At 35.1% G+C, this 26,435-nt stretch overlaps 2 protein-coding genes across 2 annotated transcripts; both read right to left on the reverse strand.

The window, feature by feature from the left end:
- Window positions 1-13,940: 13,940 nt before the first annotated feature.
- Window positions 13,941-15,192, reverse strand: LOC110098141 (dehydration-responsive element-binding protein 3-like). The gene has a single exon (XM_020824867.2). It carries the CDS (start codon window positions 14,807-14,809, stop codon window positions 14,204-14,206), a length of 606 nt encoding a protein of 201 aa, XP_020680526.1. The 5' UTR covers window positions 14,810-15,192; the 3' UTR covers window positions 13,941-14,203.
- Window positions 15,193-19,330: 4,138 nt separating this feature from the next.
- On the reverse strand, window positions 19,331-20,694 carry LOC110098115 (dehydration-responsive element-binding protein 3-like). The gene is made up of 2 exons (XM_028696782.1): window positions 20,297-20,694; window positions 19,331-20,169 (listed from the first exon to the last, which is right to left on the reverse strand). The coding sequence occupies exon 2, from the start codon at window positions 20,158-20,160 to the stop codon at window positions 19,555-19,557; it is 606 nt and encodes a 201-aa protein (XP_028552615.1). The 5' UTR covers window positions 20,161-20,169; window positions 20,297-20,694; the 3' UTR covers window positions 19,331-19,554.
- Between the last annotated feature and the right edge of the window lie 5,741 nt (window positions 20,695-26,435).

A 26,435-nucleotide genomic window follows, 5' to 3' on the forward strand; every position in this document is an offset into this window, starting at 1 on the left:
GCCCTCTCATTGATTCTCTTCTCATAATGTCTAGCATAACAGGAAATACAAGAGAAAGCTAGTTATAACCACCAAAGAATGCAACCCTTGAAAGAACGAGAAAGAAAACTATCCAGTACTCCATCTTGTAACGCTGCGGCACCAATTCCAAGCATTGCGGCTCTTGAAACTCTTTTTTAGTTCAGTGCGACGTTGTATCTACAGCGCTACAATGCTCCTCTCTCGGTCTTCAAGTGTTGGGGCGCTTGGGAATATAACGTCGGAGTGCTCGGGTACACAACATTAGGCACTCAGGTACACAATGTTGGGGCATTGTATAATTTTTTTTTTCATTGCACCTGAACCTAAGCTGGGGATAAACACTCCTACACCCCACAATAAGCCCGATAAACTTGAGATCTGAGGCAATAGAATAACTCGATTGATCAACACATAACAGGGGCGACCATATCATTTTTATAAGATTGGTCGTGGAGAAAATAACTTCGCTCCTATGATTGTAGAAAAAGCTTTTCGCCACCAAAATTTTTGAAATTTAAGAAAATAATAGTAAAACAAAATTATGATTGTCATCTGAAACATAAAGCAGCCATAAAGCTGTCCCAAACAGACCCTTAATCGCACCAAAAATAATGAAAAAATATCTTAACATAGAAATAACAAGTGATTGATATTAATATTAAGCATTTATTTTTATTGAATATTTTTGAATTATCTAAAATTTATTTTAAATTTGTATTTTATCTACATACATAAATATTAATTAAAATTTGTGCTTTCCCAATGCTTATAAGCGTTAGGTAATTACTTTAATATTCAATAAATTATTTTTTTAAATAAAAAGGCATTTTATTTGTAGAAAAAAAATATATGAGATAGAGAATTAGAAATATAAAAAGAATAAAAATTTTCTTAAAATGATGAGCGATAAATTACATAGTATGTGATTTGAGCTCCTAAGATTCTTTCATGATTTTAATCATATGCATGAAAACAAGTTGACATAATTAATTGCATATAAAATTTATATAATATTTTTTAAGGAATATTTAATTATTTAAATATTATTATCAAGCTTTAGTTTAATTTTTTCTTCACACGCATGATGCATCTGTTATATAGTTTGGCTCTAGACGTGTTCTCTGACGTTGGATCGATAGTGATGGAGAGTTTTTTTTTTTTTTTTCATTTTTTTATTATATACATATTTAACATGTTTATATTTTTAAAACATAATTTTATTTTAATTAATATATTTAAATTGATAGTATTTCTAAAGTTTAAATTGAGAAAATATATTTTGGGTTTTAAAGTATATAGTTATTCGAAAAAAAAAAATATATGAAAATATTCATGTGATGGTTCGATGAAAGTTTGGCGATAGTTCGGCGATAGTCGGTTGCCAGGTGGTGGTTTAGGAGGAGCTTGGTGGCAAGAGATATCTCAGATGTCTCTTGCCATCATCTCTTCTTTTTCTCTCATGCTCACATGCTTCCTCCCTTGGTCCTCCCACATCTTCAATGAAGAACTGAGAGGTCTATTTATGACTTTTTGGGAGTCTTATGACCAGTAAATAGGGAGGGAATCAATGACATGTTGGGAGTGTTTTGAATGGACGATTAATACCGACTCTTTTGATCATTGATCATTTATCGAGTATTCGAGTGCCTTACTGATGTCAGAATTCAACGATCTTGGGCTCGTTGGTTTTGTCTCGTTAAGCCTCTCGATTCGACTATAAGCATGTCACGTTTGGAAACTGTTTGGGCATCCAATTTATAGTTTAAACCTCCCAAATGTGCTTCGGGTCTTTGATTTGGACCCATTTGAGCTCGGATTGGGTCGAATTTGGTGTCGTATTTTTGAGACGTTCGATTCGACTATAAGTTTGCTGAAATCAAAGTTCATATGATCACATATTTAATTTCAGAAGTTTTCAACTAGATTTTGCCTTGAGATTCATGCCTGATCAAGATAATTTTTTGATAATATACCACAAATCTTAACGATAAGGTGATTCCAGTACGTTCAAACCAAATCTGAGCCTAGGTCAACAGAGCTTGTTTGAGCGAGAATAATAGCCGCGATGAATGATTTTACTATGCTTCAAATTTAAGGTCATTTGGTCTGTCAAATAATATCATAAAAATTTCTACCATACTTTGAAGTTCTTAATGAAATTCAAATAGGCTCAAATCAAAACAAATCTAATGTAGCTGGATTTTGATCAGCTAAGCCACTATAAATTTGTTCAAAACAGACTTCAGATGTACTCAAATTCGCTCCTAAATGTTTTTTATTCTCGCACTTGCATCAAGATTCGCATTTGATTGATGAATTTTCTTATGAAGTAACAAATAAAATAAAAATCTTCATATAAAATATTAGTCATAAGCTATGTGTGGTTGATCACTAGCTTCTTACTCTCTCCAATCTACTAATAGAAGGGATTTTTCTTTTCTAGGAAGGTAAGCTCATTGTTTATTCAACAATACTATTTTATTACACTATTCTTCATAAAATGACTAAGAATGTAAATATGCCAATAAATTTTTAATTAATTAACACCCTAACAATAAAAAAATTATATTATCTTTCTACCAAGTCTTTTTCTTAAACTTATTTATCAGTGTATCTTATTGACAATGAAATCCCCTCTCATAAGAAATCTAAAATTATTGTTTTGGTAAAAAAGTGTGACCAAAGGTTACTTCCATAATATTAATATTTTAATTATTGACAATGATCCTTAATTAGCTTTTAGTGCAAATTAGGAGACATCTTCACCAGTTTATATTAAATATTTAATTATTTTTTTAGGAGAATAAACACAATTATTGCATGAAAGAAGGGAGATAGTGATGGGAGAAAGTTGATTTTGATGTTTGATGTTTTCATTAATAAAATCATTTAGGGTGCAAATAAGTTTGAAGAACTTTGTATTATTGAGTGTATAAAAATATAAATAGATTATTAGAGCTTTTAATTATATTTACAAATAGCGGAAAAATGTTATATACTGTAATTTTATTTTTTGCATTGATTATTTAATATAAATTTCAAACTTAAAGTTATACTGATAAGTTGTTGTATAGTATATAGATTATTTATGATTTAGGTTTCGTTTGGAATAGCTTTCTTAATTATGAATCAGTTCTCCGGTCGAGTTGATCTAATCTCAAAACCGTTTTTTCGCAGAACCGGCCAAAAATCAATTAGAATTAGTTGTTGAACTGGGTATTTGGTTTCGATTTTGAATTCTGATCAACTTATGTCCTTGCAATTTTGATCAAATATTCATCAGGCCATAATAGAAGGCTTAGAGGTTTTAGCAAGTTTAACTCCTTTTCGATTTATGTTTTCTGAATCCTTGATTAAGTTGAAAATCATTATTATATAAAGTTGAATATCTGATCAAAATATTATGTTTAACAAATTTAAGTATATTGATTTGAATTAGTGAAAAATATAATTATTACTAACACGTCACCTAAAATTGCCTTCATTAGGCACGAATGTAGAGGCATATCCAACTTGAAAACTTATAAAATTAAATTATGAACCATCCAAACTCCAATTTCAACATACTTATGGTCAAAGTGAATGTTTCGAAGAAAATGAACCCAACAACATCAAAAATAGTCCAATCCGAGCCCAGATCAGTACAAATCGAGGGGCCGAAACACATTTGAAAGGTTCAAAGCATAAATTGGATTATGAAATGATATCCAAATATAGTATGCTTATAGTCGAATCGAGCGGCTTGACGAGAAAAATCCAACGAGCCTATGATCACTTAATTCAGACTTCATTTGGGCACATAAATGCATCACAAATATTTTATGATCAAGGGGATCAAACTGAGTCGTCTGATGGAGCACTCCGAATTTGTCCCCAGATTTTTTCCGTATTTATGGGGCATGCTACTCTCAAAAATATATAAATAGATCATCACTTTCGACATGGAGGGGGGATTGAAGCTTGGACATTTGGCTTGAGACTAGAGAGGGCTCTGAGGCTTCAAGGATCTAGAGCTCCATGTAGGCACCACAACCGACGAATCTCTGTTGACGAGCATCAAACCATCGATTAGTAACTTACCATCGTCGGGCCACCGCCCGACCTCTAACAGCCACCAGACCACTGCTTAGCCACTAATTGTTGTTAAACTTCTACCCAATCATCGTCAGATCACCACCCATCTGCCAATTGCACCACCCGGTTACTAACCATCGCTAGTCTACCGCTCGGGCACTAGACTTCTGCCTGGCCGCCAACAATCGCTGGACTTCTGCCGTTCTATCGTCTATCCATCGTCCGGTCGCTAACCATTGTCTCCCTCCAACTATGATCCCTTCAACCACTATCATTCATCGACCATGGTCCCTTTGACTACCATCGCATGCCGACTACTGTCCCTCCGACCTCTCGTAGCCGGTCGACTACGGTTCCTTTGACAACGATCTCGCTGACCATCGTCACCACCTACCACGGTCCTTCCGACAGAACCGGCCAAAAATCAATTAGAATTAGTTGTTGAACTGGGTATTTGGTTTCGATTTTGAATTCTGATCAACTTATGTCCTTGCAATTTTGATCAAATATTCATCAGGCCATAATAGAAGGCTTAGAGGTTTTAGCAAGTTTAACTCCTTTTCGATTTATGTTTTCTGAATCCTTGATTAAGTTGAAAATCATTATTATATAAAGTTGAATATCTGATCAAAATATTATGTTTAACAAATTTAAGTATATTGATTTGAATTAGTGAAAACATCATTATTACTATCACGTCATCGAAAATTGCCTTAATTAGGCACGAACATAGAGGCATATCCAAGTTGAAAACTTATAAAATTAAATTATGAACCATCCAAACTCCAATTTCAGCATACTTATAGTCAAACTGAATGTTTCGAAGAAAATGAACCCAATAACACCAAAATCGGTCCAATCTGAGCCCAAATAAGTACAAATCGAGGGACCGAAACACATTTGAAAGGTTAAAAGCATAAATTGGATTATGAAATGATATCAAAATATAGTATTCTCATAGCCGAATCGAGCGGCTTGACGAGACAAATCCAACGAGCCTAAGATCAATTAATTTCGACTTCATTTGGGCACATAAATGCTTCACAAATATTATATGATCAAGGGGATCAATCTGAGTAGTCCGATGGAGCATTCTGAATTTACCCCCATATCTTCTATGTATTTATGGGGCATGCTACTCTCGAAAATATGTAAACAAATCCTCAATTTTGACATGGAGGGGGGCTTGAAGCTTAGACATTTTGCTTGAGACTGGAGAGGGCTCTGAGCCTTCAAGGATCTAGAGCTCCACCTAGGCACCACCACCGACGAACCTCCGTTGACCAGGGCTGAACCATCGATTAGTAGATTACCATCGTCGGGCCACCGGCAGACCGCCAACATCCATCAGACCACTGCTTAGCCAATAATCATTGCTAAAATTTTGCTCTACCATTGTCGGATCACCACCCAGTTGCTGGTTGCTCCACCCGATACTAACCTTTGCTAGCCTACCGCTCGGGCAGCAGACTTCTTCCTGGCCACCAACCACAGCTAGACTTCTGCCGTTCTATCGTCTATCCATCGTCCAGTCGCTAAACATTGTCGCCTGCCGACTACGATCCCTTCGACCACCGTCACCCATCGATATGGTCCCTTCGATTACCATCGCATGCCGACTACTGTCCCTCCAACCTCTCGTCGGCGGTCGACTACGGTTCCTCAGACAATGGTCTTGTTAACCATCGTCACCACCTACCACTATCCTTTTGACCACCGTTATTTGTCGTCTACATTCTCTCAAGCCACTGTTGTCCTTTGACTATAGTCCCTTCGACCGCCGCTTCCTACCGACTATGGTCTCTCCAAACCTCCGACACCAGCCAACTGCGGTCCCTCAAACCACCATCGTCCATCGACTATGATCATTCTAACCACTGTTGCCCGCCGACTATGATCCGACCAACAACCATCGCTTGTCCACTACAGTCCCTCCGACCAACGTCACCTGCTGACTACAGTCCATATAACCTCCCTACCTGTCGACTATTGTCCTTTCGACCATCTTTACATGCATACTATGGTCGTCCGACCACCGTCGCCTGCCGACTACGACCGTCCGACCACCTTCGCATGCTGAATACAGTCACTCCGACCAACATTACTCGCTGACTACGATCCCTTCATTCACCGCCACCCACCGACTACATTCCCCCGACCTCCTATAGCCCGTCGATTATGATCCCTCCAACCACCATCGCCCGACTACGGTCCAACTGGCTGAATGAACAAGCTCATACTCTCTTGAGAACAACTTTCATATCACTATATTCTATATATTATGTCATTATGTTCAACTACTAGATTTAACTTTTGAACCTTTAAGCTCCTGCTATTTCGTTTCAATGTCCAATCCAATTTTAAAACCCTTATAAATAAGTGAAGAAATATCAAATGCGAGTGGTTGAGTAAAAAACATGTCACATGGAGTATGTTTCTCATGAAAGTTACGAGAATTCTTGATATATTAAATTTTTTATCATAAGATTACCGCTAGACAACTATAGCCGCTGGATGTTAAAAATTCAATGATGGTGAGTGATGGACTTGGATCTACATTTTCTAGAAAGGAATGAAAATTGGGCCATTGATAGAACAAGCATTGAATGTTCATGACTGATTGATGTAGACGTTAGTTATCGGTAAATATTCGATGATCATCATCGAGGAATGTTAGTTATCAGCTATAAATATTCAAAATTTGGTTAATATTGGATCCTTCAATCAACATCCTGCGATTTTCAACTATGATCTAAATGCTTTGATCTACCACTTTTAGTGTTGTAGAGTTTATTTCATGGAACCAATTAATTTTAATTCAAGATATGAATGATCATAAATTCAATTTAAATATTCATCGAGATTTGTGCCCCTTCAAGATTATATCTCAAAATTTAACAATGACTTTCAACGCAGCAAATCTGGCTACAGGAAAGTAAAAGGTCAGTTGAATATCCGCTATTTTAGTTGATAAAAAATTTTAAAAATTATTGTAAGAAAATCGAAATTAATTTCACATATATTAAATTTATTATTTTTCACACTTTTTAAAAAATTAGTGTATTGCCAGTTGGAAGGACACGTGGCTCGCTGCCCTAATGCCGACAATCGCTTTCAACGGTCTTTCGAAATCGAAAGTCGTCCCATATGTGGGAATTGTGAAAAGACATCACTAACCTTACTCGGGTCCAATAAAACGACTGAAACTAAAAGCTTTTTTCAGAGATATTCTATGCCATGGTCGGCAATGTATGTTGAAGGACTGTTATGTAAAAAAACAAATGCTTTTTCATGCAAATGAAACATCAATAAATTATTATTTGATGCATTTGTTGCTTACCATTTTTGGCTTTTTTTTATTGATAAGCAAATTTTCAAATATTATGATGTCAAATATTTTCTTCTAGTTTTAGATCATGTAAGTGACAAATTTGAATTTTGGCATCCTCGTTGCGAGATACTTATGCTAACACTAAGGCAGAATCCAACGCTCAAGACATAAGATTCGTTTGTGATGGCTTTCTTACTGCTTTTTAAAGTGACTTTTCGGTACAAAAATTATACTATAAAGTCGTTTCAAGAAGCAGTAAGAAAGCCATCACAAACGAAACATTACTCTTCAAAGTCATCACTTGAGACTTCTCATACCAATGGTCCGCACATTGGTTGATTTCAAACTTAATATTCTCTTGTACCTCTCAGATTAGCATGTGTAATCTTCATGGGCCCATCATGTCATTTTATCAGATATTTCTTTGCAATCAAGTTTCTCCTCATCGTTGGGAACTCTCCCTCAAAGCATTGAAAGAGAAGCTGACGAGGAAAGCATTTCATTCTTCTAGTGCTACGTTGTACCTAAAATTTCTTAGGATGGTGAATTCATATGTTGTGTCTCTTGAAACATTTGTCGGCTGCACAGTTGAAGGCTCTCCCTTGTAATCATGTCAATTCTCTTCGGGCTAGTTGGTCTTATGGTATCTCACCACATATTAATAATTTAATCAGACTAGTGCAGATCCACGTACAACCGAGGGCTCTTAAAATAGAAATTTTTACTTAATATATAAAATAAAATAGTAATTTTACATCTCCAGAATAAATCTTTTTACCCATAATAATAATAATAATAATAATAATAATAAATTAGATAAACCCACGCATGATTGAAAATTCTATTTAAATTTGACACAATTAATACAAAAAAGTCCTTATTGTATAATTACACATATTAATTAAATATGTTAAAATTAAATATATATATTCTATTGAAAATATTTAATGATCATAATTATTCAACATCATGTATTAATTAAAAAAATTTATTGCAAGAGATTTCCTCAATAAAATTTATAATTGATGCTATCATTCATCCATACTATCAATTATTAAGTATTTATATTTTCTTTTAGAAAGATTTTTTTTTTCATCGTTCACCTTGAGTGCTTCGTCTCCCCTCTATGCTCGGTCTCCCCTCTCCCACTCTCTTTTCATGCCTATTCAATTATCGATCAAATTTAATTGTTGAATTTCTAGTTAGTCGGGGAAAAGGAAGTTGAGGATGCAATCACGCAAATGAACTTTATTAGGTCGAGCAATACAAATAAGTAATTACATATTCATCTTTATTTTAATCTTGAAAAATAATCCTATTCGCAATCATTAAATAGTTTGGATTTTGAATTATGACATTAATGAGTGGAATATATATAATTTAACGAGCATATTTGATGAAATATAAAATTTTGCTTTAAATTATGTACTATATATTTTATTTTTTTAGTATTAATTTTTTTCTATGATCAATTTGCTCACCCTTAAACAAGATACTGGATTCTGCCTCTGATTATGATTAGTAGCTCCATTTTTTTAGTTCAATTTGCCCACCATTTTCTCACTTCATAAGCTCATCTCCAAAGTTTTATTATTAGGAGAGCATAGTAGCTCCATTTTTTTAGTGCATTTGGCTTATGATTAGTACTTTATGTTAATATTAATTTTACAAGTAAAATAAATATCTTTTAATTAAACTTGTTTCAGCATAAAAAAAATAATTATGGTTAGTGCAACACACACAAAGTACAAATGATTAATTATAATAACTAATGACAAAAGTGAGCCATAGGGTACTAAACCTATATCTTCTTGTTGTTTTAGATTAGGTTAAGTGGTTCTAATTAAAAAAATATTATCACTAATTATTACAAGCAATAATAGAAAAGTAGAATGTCAATACAATTATATTGGTACATTTCAAATATATTAATTCTCTCTAATAATAATTGATTCCATTGACAATGAGATAAGAATCAAAATAAGCTCATTAGCTACTTAGGCATGCTTGCAAATAAGCCAAAAGCACCTCTAACCACAGATTAATATATTCATCAGGCTCATTAGCTCCAACTTATACTACTTAGAGAGTACACATTCCTATTTAAAAATAGTGAAGGGATTAGTTAGGACATTTGCATGGATAAGATTAAGGACATAAAGTTTTTTTTTTAGGTCAACTTATGTTTTAATAATGATTAAAATTTGTTAAAAATAAATTCTTCAAAGCAAACATAATTATTACTACTCATTTAATATTTTATGATTAATATTTATTATATTAATGTCTTTATTAATTATGAGGAATGCGTCTTTTATCAAAATCAGATTTTTCACGTGAAAATTCTCATATTTTAGGTGTGATATTCTCTTTTAATTATGGCTTCTAAAATTTTTAACCAAATTTTAATAATATTTTGTCATAATTTTCAAATTTGGTAGCTTTAAAATATTCAATATTTAGTAATAATTGCTTTTTCAATATGATGACTACTTAACTCAATGTTCATTTACATTAAATTTTTCATGTTAGTATAGATCTTCTGAACTCAAAGCTTTATTTAGAGTTAATAATTCACACCTAAAACCTTATACTACTACAATTAAATCAGAATAAATGAAAGGCTACAAGTGCTCAACAACTATAAGAAAATAATGAGAATGAGAGAAGTGGAAGAAAATAAGATTTTGTTCTTATGAAGTATTATCTCTTATTATATTTTTTTAAAAAAGCTTAATTAGTGAAATATTTAGGCTTCGTTTGAGACGACTTTCTTATTGCTTTCTAAAATAGTTTTTAGTACAAAATTTTTTAAATTTAAAAAATTTGTTCTGAAATGCTACTTCAGAAATCAGTAAAAAAATCGTCCCAAACAAAGCCTTAATCTCCACGCAATTGTAGAATTAAGTGAATCTTATGAACCCAATGTCCCAATGTAACAAATCAAAAGAGCATATCGTCCCAATGCAATAAATTATTTTTTGAAATTTTTTATTAATTAAACGCAAACTCGTACACGCATCACATATACGAGCTTCAAACTCAAGATCTCTTGGCTTCGAACTCAAGATCTCTTGACTGGTAGTCTAAGCTAGCTCCGAACCAACCAACAATCATGATGAGCTATATAATGTAACAAATTTAACAAACACTAAAGTAATAAGTTACATCAAAATTAAATAAATGAATCATGAAATTCCTCACAACTATTACAAAATAAGTATACCATCTAAATTGACATAAATAGTTGTTGCATCTCAAAACGTCTTTGAAATTTTTTTTGAAGGCATTTGAGAGCTATTAAGTCAAATTCATACACTCATCATATATGTAAACTTCAAATTCATAACCACTTGATTAGCAGTAAAGCCTCCAACAAACGAAAAATTATTCTGTGCGGACACCGGACAGGGTCTGAAGTCCAACCAGAACATGTCATGTCACTTTTTTTGCTAGGTACCGGTGCTCAGTACCGTATGTACCATTTGACACGACACATTCTGATTAACATTCGGACCCTCCGGTATACACGAACAATTATTACGTCCTCCGACCGGACGTAGAGGAACGTCCGATCGGAGGCCAAATCGCGCCAAAAAATGAGAAATACCGAGCAAATACTGATCAATACCAAACAATAATGAGGAATACCATCACGTGAAGACCCAATACCGAGTTATACCGAGCTATACCGAGCAATACCGAGTTATACAAAAGTTGTACCGAGTTTTTCATAGAAAAAACTCGGTACAACTCGGTATTGCTTGGTATAACTCGGTATTGATCTTCACAGAGCGGTATTCATCGTTATTATCAAATAATACATAGTAATATCGAGCAAATACCAAATTTTTTGATAAGATTTTGCTTCCGACCGGACGTTTCTCTACGTCTTACACTGGACTTACTAAAAATTCGGTATACGCATAGAATAATTTCTCCTACCAAACATACATAAATTGCCTTGGAACTCAATCCACTATTTGTGTACTCTTCGTTAAATTTCCTCCTACTAAGAAAAGTAGGATCAGAGATGACTGACGAGAAAGCTGCCACGAGATTCGTTCTTATGGACGACAGGTGTAAGGTCATAAATACTAGAAAAATTATAGTACAAAGCTCTGAGACAATGATGGCTTACGAGCCGTTTGATTTAAGGGCATATTAGACAATTCCTATTAATTCCACAAAAAAAAAAAAAAAAAAAACAATTCCTATGAGCTGTCTATTTGAGGGCAAAACTGATACTGTCACGCAGATGTATAGTACGTACGGAGCTTCCGTTCCACGGAAATACACCCAAAGAAGCAGTAAAAAGCTGCGGCGTACAGATAGCTTAAATGGAATGATAATTTACAGATTTGCCCTAAAATTAAATTTTGATTAGAAGTAAGCTTAGTTAGGGTAAAACTAAATTTTAATTTAGTTGTTAAAATTTTCTTAAGCTGTTAATAGTTTTAAATGTTCAATCAAAATGATTTTTTTTGAAAATATTATATCAAGATTTTTATAATCGAGAAAAATTGAGGGCACAGCCCAAATTATTTTTATAAGGGGTATTTTTTTCATATCTAGAATTAATTTTAACACGTGAGGATATATATATAACACTCTAAATTTACATATTTATATATCTAACATCTAAAACTCCTAAAATACACATCTTACATCTAAAACTTATATATTTCTCATTTCCACCACTCTCTTTCGTCTCCTTGAGGCGGATGTGAGAGCTCCCAAATGTGCCTCCTTTGTCTGCGGTGTGTCGATCTTTTGCTGCTTCTTCATCTTTTGATGAGTGAGAACACTCGTCTGGCCCTATTTCTCATGCCCTAAACCCCATCTTAGTTCCAACTGCTCCTTCTTCGTCGTTCTATTGCTCCCATGAGGCATGATTCAAGCCCTAAATGTTTTTTCTCTGCTTTTATTCTTGAGTTATTCTTACTAGTATTTTTTGTTGTCTACCTTATTTTTTAAAAGATTTTGGGTAAGTTGGAGTAAGCTTAAATGGATATTATAATGAATGAGCGTGAATGACTTTGTATTACATTTAAGTTTGGGGGATATTGGAGTGAAGTTAATGGTGAATAGAGAAGAAGATATGAAGGTGAGAAATAAAAAAAGATGAAACTTGAGAATGATTTGATTAACTATTTTTTTCCTTAAAGAGATGGTTGAAGCAATATGTCCATTTCTTATTAACCATGACTTCAAGTTACACTATAGCATATGTGCTATTTCTCTCAAAAGTCTACAAGGCTATTTTGAGTGATGCTGAGGTGAAACAAATTATAGAACAGTGTAAAGGAAGTCAGCGGGTTGAAGCTATGAGTACGTTACAAGATGATATGAAGGTTGATATGATCTTAGAAGGTTTGGAGCATTGTCCTGGCACCAATAGAGCTATTAATGTTGCTTTAAACAACATTGATTTTCAAAGATTAAACATTGATGATAAAGTATTAGAAGTTGGTGTTTTGCTTTCATGATGCTATCAGTTTCAAGTAGTTTCTATAATCTACCGCCATTACTAATAACTTTGGGGTCAAGCCAAGGCTAGTGATAAGTCTGAAGTTATATCAACATGCTCACTTCGAGGGTTTCCTTGGAGGGTATGTGCATCATTATGCAGAGATGATCAGACTTTTAATTTGAAGTTAGGAAGTTAGATGACATGCATCTATGTCTTGGTGTCAACATAGCTGAAAATAATCATGCTACATCAAATTGGGTTGCTCTTGAAATTTTTTGTTTGGGAATATATTTTGAAAGTGTTTTATTGTTCATACGAACAAATGTCATTAATGGAACCATTTTGTTAGCACATTCATTACCCCTATGGATTCATTTTGTTATGTCATACTGATTTACAATTACATTTCCACTCATCACATTACAATAATACATACTACATACAGTATGCTCTTTCAAATACAACATAATTATCTTCCACTCTTCACATTACAATAACACTTACAAAAGAGATTGATAGTACATACACTTTGCTTTTGCAAGTATAGTATAATTGTCTTCCACTCTTCAAATTACAACATGATCATAAATATGTTAACATTGACGAAAGAATAACACTAATAGCGAGAGTACAACCCAAGGTACTAACAAAACTTTAATTTGAATCAACTCGTGTTTGACCGAATTCAAATTCTCCAAAGTCATCTCTTTCATCATTGCTGGTATTGGATGATGACTTATGTTCGACGACTACTGAAATAAATATAATGCTCATTCTATCCCTCTTTAGAAAGAGGTACACCATCAAATTTCTCTCTCCAATTTATCTCTCTAGCTTCATACTATCAAAATATCAAAACTAGTTTTTTTTAATAAATAATTTCAGTTATGTACTAGCTCATAAAATTTTAATACTATTGTATTTCTCATAAAAGTACCAAACTAAAAAAAAATTATTAAAATATCCATTTTTATGAGTAACTGAATTTCATGAAAGAGAGAGAGAGAGAGAGAGAGAGAGAGAGAGAGAGAATCTAAAGGCTAAGAAGGCCTGAAAATTACAATTTGCTTATAATGGATGAATAATCTAAAAGGCAACGCATCCATTTTCACATCTTATAAATAAAATAAGAAGATCAAAAAGGAAAGAAAAATACAGAGAACAGAAATCCAAATTCATATTCACAATTCACAAACAGCATAGAATTAACACAAATCAAAAAAAACCAAGCAACCCATAACTCTTGAAATCCCTCTCTCTCTCTCAAACTCCTTTACAGATAGAGAGTGAGGGAGAGAGAAAGCTTAGTAGTTCCATAAGAGAGCTTCAAAATTATTGGGAGGCCAAACAGAATCGGAAAACAGAGCAGAGTCCTCTGATTTCTCTGCCCAAAACAGGGGGCAAGAGTCAACCGCAGTGTCATGGAAAACTAAGTCAACCAGCCGAGGCAGCTCAACGATTTCCCCGAGTTCGTATGGAGACGGCGGTGAAGCCTCCATCGGAGGCTCCATCGCAGCCGCCTTGGCAGCTGCGGCCTGCACGTCGCGGGGGCAGAGAGTCGCCGGACGTGGAAGCGATGCCGCTAGTTCCGGGAAGTTGAGAATGGCGGCGCTTCCTTTGATGCTCAAAGCCGCCACGTCATGCGCGCGCGCCGCCATTTCTGGGGTGGGAAAGGTCCCGAGCCAAATCCTTGACTTTTTCCTCGGCTCTCTGATTTCTGAAACCCATTTTCCCCAGTTTCGCATTCGGACTCCATGGTATGCTGGATGCTTGCTCTGTTCGCGTGTTCTCTTGCTTCCATCCGCTGTGGCGGAGATCGCCGGAGGCGAGGGGGGAGAAGAGGAGGGAGAGGAAGAGGAAGGGGAAGATATGCTGCTCCGCTGCTCTGACGAGCTCAGCTGCTCCGCCATCACGATACACTGAAAGATGCGATTTTTATCGCAAAGGTGAGATCTTTGTAGCTTGCAGACGCTTCTGGTACTCAGGGGAGGATAACCATTAAAGATATAAGAGCTCGTTTATGAGGAAGATGGTTGCTTTACGTACGGAGCAGAGAGAGTTTCTAGATGAGAAAGGGCAATGGGGATGCTGATACGAAGGATTTAAGGGGGGCCTCTGGGGGCACGTGCCCCCCTAAAAAAAAAATTTGTTTTACTTCTCTCAAATCTCATCTCTAACAGAATTTCATGCTAATCGTCTAAAAGCTGTTATGCCTCATATAATTTATAAGAGTCAAGCTGGTGAATTTTTTCCGACAACAATATTCTGGCCAATGAGATTCTAAATGATTTTAATGGATCTCCCGCAAAGAAACTATTTTATGCTAAGTTAGACATTCGTAAAGCTTTTAATTCGATGTCTTGGGACTTCCTTATTTCCAGAATGAGGGAGAAGGGTTTTCCTGATAAGTTCATTTTCTGGATTAAGAATTGCATCTTGGATGTACCTTTCTTTGTTTGCATTAATGGTGTGCTGGAAGGGTTTTTCACCTCCTCTGCAGGCCTTAGGCAAGGTTGCCTTTTATCTCCACTCTTATTTGCAATTGTTATGGATGTTTTTTCTTGCTATATGGATTCTAGTTCTTTTATGGGGGTCCCTATGGGGTCAAGCACTATCAATCATCTTCTTTATGATGAAGACGTCCTGGTGTTCGGACTGGCCAATTTTCCTAATGCTCTGGAACTTTTTAAGATTTTAAGTAATTTCACTATGGCTACTGATCTCCACACTAATAATATGAAATGCTCTATTCTCTTTTCTAAGAATAACCCTGTTGCTCAAGACATCATCAGCATTATTGGATTATCTCCTACTGATCACTCATTCAAATATTTGTGGTTGCCAATTTCCACTAAAAAGCTGAATTCCTATCACTTCCAACCACTACTGAGTAGAATCTCTACTCTACTTGCTGGTTGAAAAGTAAAATTTCTTTCTTTTGCAGGTCGTATTCAATTCTTGAGCTTTGTCATTGCCAACACCATAGCTTATTGGATTAGGGGTGCTATTATACCTAAATCTTGCTGTAAACACATTGATAAACTATGCTCAAGATTTCTTTTTCATAGCTCCATTGAGGGGAAAAAACTACATCTTATAGCTTGGAACAATACTTGCCTTCCCACTAAATTTGGAGGCCTGGGAATTCCAGACTTGAACTCTCTATCTCACGGGTTTGCCTGCTCTTTCTTGTGGAGGTTTTTCAATGCTAATTCACTGGTTTTTGACTGGTTTAGAATTAAATACCAATCCCCTTGGAGGCCTATCTCTAATAAATCCTCTAAATTTTGGAAGATGTTATGTGGGGTGGCCTTTAAAATCAAAAGGTTTATATCTTTAATTTCATATTATTGTTATGAATTGTTGTAAGATTTTTTATTTTTTTATCATTGGCTTGATGGAAATTCTTTGACTGACATTTTTCCCTCTCATTCTACCATTCTGGGATTTGTCTCAGATTACTGGAACACCTCTTGGTGTCTGCCTAACACATTACCTACTAAGATTAGACAACATATTATGGATATTTCGGTAGTGGATGATTACACTGATACAACAAGCTGGAAAGACATTGCCAAACATTGTTTTAAAGATTTTAGATGTAATTTCTTTGCTGATAGGCCTCTAATGAGCTGGTATAGATTCATTTGACATAAACATGCAGTTTTGCGATTTTCTTCGTATGTCTGACTTTTGGTTCAGGGTGGATTGAAGCTGACCGACACTTTAACTAAGAGGAATATTTTTATTGAGGCTACTTCTCCTCTTTGTCATTTGGAAGAGGAGAACAGTTTCCATATGTTTTTTGTGAGGTACACCGGGTCTTGCATGGTCAAGAATCAAGCGACATCATTTGCTTAAATGCTTTTAAGTGGCAGCGCCACTATTAGGTATAATTTTTATAACTTATAAAGTAAACTCCTAATTACATATCGAAACTGCTATACATCACACACATCTTATTAATAGGTATTCTAGCATGTTTAAGTAGCTAGCCATAGGTTAGTGCACTAACGAACCCCTTTTGTGAGCCATAGAGACCATTATAATCTTTTAAGCCTGTAGTGTAGGCCACCTATTGTTCTATATGCATCATTATTTTTCCACACGAAGTGGACATCATTAGGATTTTGGCTTTTTTTGGTTTTGGGTATGATACCCCCACCATTTGTGAGCTTTAAAGATCATTAGGGTCATTTAGGCATGTAGAGTAGGCCACCTATTGTGCCATGAGCATCATTATTTTCCCACACCAAGTGAGCACCGCTAGGATGATTTTTATTGTGTTATGATGCAGATACCTTGATTGGAGGGTATCTGACGAGTTTATTTATTTTTTCTATATTATAGATGTCATGCATGCATTTTTACACACTTTATTTCACAGTGCACTTTACTCACATACAAGCATTCTATCAGTAGACATAAGGATATTTTGTATATGTTTCATGCATCATACATCGCTAGGTTTATTCTTTTACATATTATATAGTCCCTGATTGAAACCCTTTTGAACTATAAATTCTTGATTTCTTATGATAGAGTCTTTCTATCTTGTATACATATAGGGCGATTGATTGTGTTTAAGATGTTAGCTGGGAGCTCACTCTAGGCAAGCAAAAGCTCAGATTATACACCCCTCGGTGTGTCTTCTCACTTCTGATGTATTTTGAGTCTATCACTTCTCCTATGATAGTAATTTGATATTTGATTTCTAAACTCAAAATATTAATCATATCTTTAAACATTTGAAAAGGTCTAATTATCACTAAGGATAAAAAGAAGAGTTTATTTTCTCCAGAATAGAATTTAGAAATTTTATCTGCTCACCAAATCAAGAAGAGAATAATATGACAACCTTAATCGAGAGTCTTCCTAGGTCAAGACTTAGGATGTAATTAACTAAGGGAGCTTGCGCCCGTAGGAAACCGATCCCCACATCAAATAAACCACATTCGAGTTGATATATTGAATGGGAGAAATCTTGTAACTTTTAGGTTATATATATTATTATACATCGAAGTGTGTAGGAGAAAGCTACTATCCTTCATGGCTAATCGTATGTATTACTCCATGTGCTCTTCCATCGGCCTGCTTGTGTCGAGTGTAAAGGCTTACGATCGTTTTGTCTTGCGAGATAGTGCGGTCGTACTCTTTGCATTCGAGCCCCATAAGTAGCATCATTTCGGAGACCCTCAACTTCATGTGACAAGCATTGGGTAATCGACTAGTATGTGAATGTTTATTATTCTTGATAGTGATAAGATGCAAAATGAATAGTCATTTTTGGCCTATTGACTCTACGGGAGGTGGTCGACAATCCCTACGAATAGTATCCATGTGATATTCATGCTTTCGAGTGGTTGAGGCATGCATTGGTTACTTGTGTCATGTAGAAATGATAATTTTTTAGATTCGAAGATAACTTTGAATGGCAAAAGGGTGTTCACAAATGAATCTTATTTGTTTAATCTAGTAGAATAGAGAGGTCAGTATTAAGAAAGATAATTTCTAATAATACTCTTCTCATGGGGAGAAAGTTTGATGTCGTAAGATTGAATTACAATAATCCTCGAAGTAAGGCAATGTCCAACACATGATGGATGTAGCTTATTCTCACCCTCGAGGGGAAGGAGAAAGAGGTGTCTGTTGCAAGAAATGCTAATAATAGTATTAATCTTTTCTATGTATTTTAGTAATTGTTTAAAAGTGATATAATTGTTTGGTCGTTCAATGTCAGAGTCCTTTCACTATATTCAGGATGCTCCATATTATAGTTCGTGGTCTCCAACATATTTCATGATTATCAAACCTATGAAATTTTAAATTCCTAACTTTCATGTGAAATATGATCAAGATCTCACTAGAAGAATGCATCACACCTAATATTCAATAAAAATACTTATAATAACTAGGCCTTATAGTGTCTTTTAAATAATTAACTAAACCTTTATCGAGAAAAAGAAGAACCATTCAATCCCAATAAAGAAACATAATTCACAGTGCAAACACAATTCATTATAACATTAAGTTCATATCTAGGGCATTGTTACAAACTCAACACTTTACTACAAGTACATAGAAAATATTATGTTAAACTCATTGTTGTTAGTTGCATAAAGGGGCGGAACCCCCTTAAGCTGGGGGGGGGTTGTAGAACCATTCAATATTTTTATTATATGATTCTTTAGGTAATTTGTTCCCATACATCTAGTTTTTAGTCTTTATCATAAGGGCTTTTGGTCGGGGGTGAGACTAAGGCTTCGCTTGGGACGGCTTTTTCATTGCTTTTCAAAATGGAGTTTTAGTACAAAAATAAAAAAATTTGTACTAAAACTCTGTTTTAGAAAGCAATAAAAAAGCCGTCCCAAATGAAGCCTAAGACTGCGAAGGCCTGAAAATTACAATTTGCTTACAAGGGATGAATAATCTAAAAGGCAACGCATCCATTTTCACATCTTATAAAAGAAATAAAAAGATCAAAAAGGAAATAAAAATACAGAGAACAGAAATCCAAATTCATATTCACAATTCACAAACAGCATAGAATTCACACAAATCAAAAAAAACCAAGCAACCCATAACTCTTGAAATATCTCCCTCTCTCTCTCTCGAATTCCTTAACAGATAGAGAGAGGAAAGGGAAAGAGAAAGCTTAGTAGTTCCATAACAGAGCTTCAAAGTTATTGGGAGGCCAAACAGAATCGGAAAACAGAGCAGAGTCCTCTGATTTCTCTGTCCAAAACAGGGGGCAAGAGTCAACCACAGTGTCATGGAAGACGAAGTCAACCAGCCGAGGCAGCTCAACGATTTCCCCGAGTTCGTCTGGAGACGGCGGCGCAGCCTCCATCGGAGGCTCCATCGCAGCCGCCTTGGCAGCGGCGGCCTGCACGTCGCGGGGGCAGAGAGTCGCCGGACGTGGAAGCGATGCCGCTAGCTCCGGGAAGTTGAGAATGGCGGCGCTTCCTTTGATGTTCAAAGCCGCCACGTCATGGGCGCGCGCCGCCATTTCTGGGGTGGGAAAGGTCCCGAGCCAAATCCTTGACTTTTTCCTCGGTTCTCTGATTTCTGAAACCCATTTCCCCCAGTTTCGCATGCGAACTCCGTGGTATGCTGGATGCTTGCTCTGTTCGCGCGTTCTCTTGCTTCCACCCGCAGTGGCGGCGATCCCCGGAGGCGAGGGAGAAGAAGAGGAGGGGGATGAGGACGAAGGGGAAGATATGCTGCTCCGCTGCTCTGACGAGCTCAGCTGCTCCGCCATCACGATACACTGAAAGATGCGATTTTTATCGCAAAAGTGAGATTTTTGTAACTTGCAGACGCTTCTGGTACTCAGTGGAGTATAACCATTGAAGATATAAGAGCTCGTTTATGAGAAAGATGGTTGCTTTACTTACGGAGCAGAGAGAGTTTGTAGATGAGAAAGGACAATGGGGATGCTGATACGCTTTAGAAAGAAAAAGATTTCAGATTTGGTATGTGTTTAGTTCTCATTGGGAGCGAAAAGGTGATGGCATCTGGTTTATAAGAAATAAGATGAAGGTTTTCATTGAGAGAGAGAGAGAGAGAGAGAGAGAGAGAGAGAGAGAGAGAGAGGGTTTTAGTGAAGGGAAAGAGTGAAAGAAGATGAAGAGCGACGCTTAACCGACCAAACTCAATTACTGGCATCACCAAATTGTTGTGTCCCCACTCTATTTGTTTCTTTCTTTCTATGCTAGAAATCAGTAAGTTTCTCTTGAATTTTCCCTTTTGGTTTTTCCATAAGTTTACCAAAGGCCTAAATAGGGCCATGCATTATTTGGAAAGAACCCAAAAAAATGAATCCAATCTAATGATTTCAATTGTTTTAGTTCATTTTAAGAAACATTAATTTGATAGTGATCTTATTTTTCTTCACATTTCATCATTTATTTTTATTTAGTTTTATAAATAGAATAGGATCTAACAAAAAATCATGTGAATAAAAAAAACTATGTATTGAAAGTGATTTTTGCATATTCTCAAAAGTAATAGGAGAAAATTGGTAAACCTCATGGCATAAGATTTTGTAAATGAGTGGAAGAGATTGAACCATTGATTCGGCTTACTTTTTGACAGCAATAAGGTTTTCACATGTAAATTGAAAATGAGAAAGAAAGAAAGAAAGCAGACTATTAAAATATAGATATCATTAAAGATTTAAGTGATTTTTATTGTTTTTTACCGATTGATTTACAAATGATTGAGGACTGATCGACTTAGCATAAAAAGGATAGAATGTGACAAGCACAAATAAAGAAGGGGCTAACTTCATATGACAAGCATTTGGTAGTCGGCTAGTTGGTGAATCTTTATTATTATTGATAGTGATAGGATGCTGAACGAAGAGTCATTTTTGGCCTATTGACTCTTTGGGGGGTGGTCGACAATCCCTACAAATAGTTTCCATGTGGTATTCATGTTTTCAAGTGGTTGAGGCATGCAATTGTTACTCGTGTCATGAAGAAATGATAATTTTTTAGATTCGAGGAGAACTTTAATTGCCAAAAGGGTGATCACGAATGAATCTTATTTGTTTAATCTAGTAGAACAGAGCGCTCATCATTAAGAAAAAAACACCTAAAAACGCTCTTCTCACGGAGAGAAAATTCGTATCGAAGTAATGCAATGTCCGACACATGATGAATGTAGCTAATTCTCAACTTTGAGAGGAAGGATAAAGAGGTGCATGCTTGTTGCACGAAATGCTAATAATAATATTGGTCATCTCTATATGTTGTAGTAATTGTCTAAAAGTGATATAATTATTTGATCTCTTGATGTCATAATCCTTTCACAATATTCAAGATGTCCAATATTATAGTTCATAGTCTTCAACCTATTTAATTTCATGCTTATCAAACCTATGAAAAATTCAATTCATAACTTTCATGTAGAATATAATCAAGATCTCACTAAAAGAATATGTCACATACAATATTCAATAAGAATAGTGATAATAGCTAGGACTTATAGTGTCTTTTAAATAATTAATGTACTTAGATCTCATCTAATCCTTTAGCAAAAAAAAAAAAAAAAAGGGTGTTTTCAATCCAAATAAAGAAACATAATTCACATTGCAAACACATTTCAATATAACATTACGTTCATACATGGGGCATCATTACAGAGTCAACACTTTACTACAAGTACGTAGAAAAGATTATGTTAAACTCATTGTTGTTAGCTACATATAGGGGCGGAACCCCCTTGAGCTTAGGCGCCCCTGGTCGAACCCTGCCAGGGGGCGCTGCCCCCTTGCCCCTTGGACCTCTGACATATTCTTTTTTATGGCTAATATCAAGTTTCCTTATTATTTAGAGGCCTTAATTACTTTTAGCGACCATTTCCTTTTTCTCTATTTTTTTTATCGCTATTAACATATTTTCTTGTAGTGAATGATCAAGCCAAATTTGAGACAACACCAACATTTACTAATGAATCGAAGACTTGATAAGCTAATTCAATACACTCAACAAGAATCAAGTTAAGGCCATGCCTTAAGCCAATTATAGATTTATTAAACTATGCCATTTTTTTTATTTTTTTACTATAAATATATGCATATTCAAACTATTTATTATTATTATTATTATTATTATTAATTTTAGTATTATTATTATTATTATGTTAAGGATAAGGACCCAACATGCAATACTAAAGATCTAAGGTAGTAAGCCATCCCTTTACATTGATAGCTGTTGAGCTCTTCTGGATCCAAATGGCTTGATTTGTTTTAATTGCATCCATGACAGGCAATCCTTTATTATGGTGTGGAGAACAGCTAGCAAATCTGTGACTGCTCAGGACTCAGGAACCAATAAATAATTATATATTTATATTTATATGTAATTAAAATTTAATTATATTATTAATTGTGTTTATTAATCTCTACATCAATCTTTTTAGTGACTCCAAAAAGCAGACCCTATGTGATGTAAAGCTATGGACCCAAAAACTTTCAGTGATGGCTTTGAGCCATTGAAACATTTGAGGTTTTTGTTTTATTTATTTATTTTTATGATAGATAATACTAAGGAAAATAATATACTATTTCAAAAAATATTTTTAAATTAAACTTTTTGGGGGTTCCAAGATATTTTTTTTATTTAAAAGATAATTCAACTTATCATTCTGAAAAATTAATTTTTTTAAAGCTACTATGGATATAATAAATATCTTCTTCTTTAAAATCAAACTTTAGCTAGGAGCTCTAGGTTTCTTTTGGGAGAGCTTTCTTACTGCTTTGTATGATTATGATAGAAAAATTAAATTTTTAAAGCTATTGTAGAAAGCAGCTTCTTAGTACAATTTATTTTAGAAAAAACCAAAAAAAAAAAAAAAAAAACCGCGGGCAAAAAGTTATATATTGGAAATTATTGGGACCAATTTCCTATATTTCGTTGGAATGAACTAATAATATCCTAAAATTAAAAAAATATATATTGGACAGGAGAGGAAAGTTGGTCACAAGTCATCGTTCACATGTCAGGGCTTGTGTAGTTGCAAATATTATCGTCGTGTTTGAGGAGAGTTGTGTGATAGTGAGGGTTTGCACTTGGTAGGGTTGTATGGTTGGAATGTAACGTGGTGTGTTTTGAATTTGTTGTGTTTTCGTGAATTTGGAATATACTTATACATCACTAGAAATATATTTGATCAAGAGTGAATCCTCGTGCAATATCTGAATTAGAAATATTCGAATTAAATTTAGGATCATTCAGATTGTGATTTCAGCTTTCTTATCATGAGACTTAATATTTCGATGAGATGTGAATGATATAAAGTGTCCAATCTAAATCAAAATGAGCTCAAATCATACAGTTTTTATGTGGTTGAAAATAAGTGGCTCAATGAGATGAATTCAAAAAGCTTAAGATCACTCAATTTCAATTCCATTAAGGCATTTAAATGCCTAATAAACGATCTATGATTGAGAGAATTAGTATGATAGTTTGATGGAATGCTAGCAAATTTAGGCTAAAATTATAAAAAGCAAACCTAAAAATTATAAATTGACATCCAATCCTCACATGAAAGAGAGTTTGGACCTAAAGTTGAAGAGAACTTTGATATTTGAGTAACCCCAACACCATGCCCAACAATTGATCCCAATAATCACTACTAACAATAGTCATTACCTTATTATTGTCATTTGACTGCTATTAACTGATCATCACAGTTTAATTGACATCACCACATTATCACCTTCCAACCCTCGTTGCCCAGACATCATCGCCCAACCGCTCTCGATCACTATTGTCTGATTATTATCGCACAAACGATGTCACTCAATCAACATTGCAGAACTGCAACGTATAATCTCATACAACACTAACATCTATCGACTGGTATTTTTCTCCTAATTCGATATAATAAATCGTAATTCTTTTTTCCTTTATAAATTTTTCATGTATAAATTTATAGCATCACTTAAAACTTATAATTGTGCATATACTGTATATTTAAACTAAGCTAAGATATTAAATACAAATTTAACCTTCATTAATTTTCTATCACATAACAAAAAGATATCTTTCTAGTAACTTCCATCAAACTTTTAATAGCCTAGGTGATTTATGCTTCTATTTATATTGTTAGATTTAATTAAACCTTTTTTTAAATTAAAATTGCTATACAATTTTTCTAAAACAATTTTTATAGTAAAAAAAAATTAATTAATTTTTTTAAATTAAACACATTTTATTTTTCTGCTATTTTTTCTACCACAAAAAATAATAAAAAAACAATTATCCCAATAGGAAAGGCATAGCCTCAGAATTTTAGAAGTCTTGTCATAATTAATGAGTTAGACACTTAGTCCAATGGCATCAACATTTATATTTTCAAATTATTATAATTGAAATAAAAAGGCTCATAATTTTTATTTACATAAGCAATTATTGAGTTGCTTTTGGGAGAAACCCATAAAATGATAAAATAAAAAGGATATGTAATATTTTGAAGGTAGATTTAAATACATAATAAATAAAATTATTTTATTATATATTTAATATTTAAAATTATTTATTTATTAACCTTATCACACTATTAACATTGTATGAAGTTTGATGAAGAAAAATAAGATGTGAGGATCTCATTGGAAAATATATTGATGGGGCGAACAACATGGGAAGGAGAAGGTTTTAACGAAAGTTTAGTAAAGTGATATTTTTGTTGTTATTTAAAGCTTTGAGTATTCTACGAGTTAATGGTAAAAAAATTTAGTTGTATTTATATTTGTTGCGTCCAGGAGTATTCGTGGCGGTAGAGAAATATAAAGTTTATCGTCTTAGCGTTGTACGAAAATCTGGCACGCAATCAGACAAGAGAGATGGTCTAGCATTTATGAGACACCAAGATTTTTACGTGAAAAACCCCTGAAAAAGGGGAAAAAACCACGGGGCCTAGCCCAGTTTGAGTGAATCCACTAGTATTGTAGTCGATTACAAATGAGACCCTTCCTTTGAGGAAGGCATGTGTTTGATGTACATTATATGAAGTACATTACAAGTTGGGAATACAAAGAGTCACTGTTGACGTATTCGCTTTGTTGGATGGACTGTAGTTGGCGGGCGACGTAAGTCAGGAGGACCGTAGTCAGTTGGTGATGGAGGTCGGAAGGACTGTAGTTGGAGGGCGACGTAAGTCAGGAGAACTATAGTCGGCTGGCGACGGAGGTTGAAAGGACCATTGTCGTTGGGCGACGAAGATCGGGAGGATCGTTGTCTTGCGACGGAGGCTGGAAGGATTGTGTCTGACGATGAAGGTCAGAAGGACGGCGTCAGGTAGAAGTCCAACAATGGAAAGAAATCCATCTTCGGATATACGTCCAGCGAAAGTCCGATAACCGGTGGAAGTCCGGCGTCGGGTAGAAACTTGGCGAAGAGTGAAGGTCCGACGTCGAGTAGAAGTCCGACGTCTGTTGGCAGCTGAGGAGAACTTCAGCATCATTTGAGCGGAGTTTCGATGTTAGGAGGGAACTCTGTTGTTAATTGAGAAGAATTTTAGAAATCCATGGAACTTTGGCAGAATTCTGGCGTCCCGTGGAAGTCGGGAAGAATTCCGGCATTCTCTCGAATATCCGGCAGAATCCCGACATATTCGGGCGGCGGGAAGAACTCCGGCGGTGGTCGAGGAGGAGCTGATTCTCCTTCCCCTTCTCTTCTTCTTCACTTCTTCTTCTTGCTTGAGTCCCCCTCTCATGAGAAATGGGCGCTCTATTTATAGTTTTTATGGAGTGGCATGGCTTGTAAATAGGCGCGAGATTAGGGGCAAATAGGGAGTGGTTGAATGGACGGCTGATATTAGATCCTTCGATTGTGCACCATTCGTTGGACATTTGAAGGCCTTAGTGATGTTGGAATTCGGAGATCTTAGGCTCGTTGGATTCGTCTCATCGACCCGCTCGATTCGACTATAAGCTCGTCAAAATCGAAGACCGTTTGGTAACTCAAATTGTGGTACGAACATTCCAACATGACTTCGGGTGCTCGATTTGGGCTCATTTGGGCTCAG

Source organism: Dendrobium catenatum, unplaced genomic scaffold (assembly GCF_001605985.2).
Source record: "Dendrobium catenatum unplaced genomic scaffold, ASM160598v2 fragScaff_scaffold_842, whole genome shotgun sequence".
NCBI classification, from domain to species: Eukaryota; Viridiplantae; Streptophyta; class Magnoliopsida; order Asparagales; family Orchidaceae; genus Dendrobium; species Dendrobium catenatum.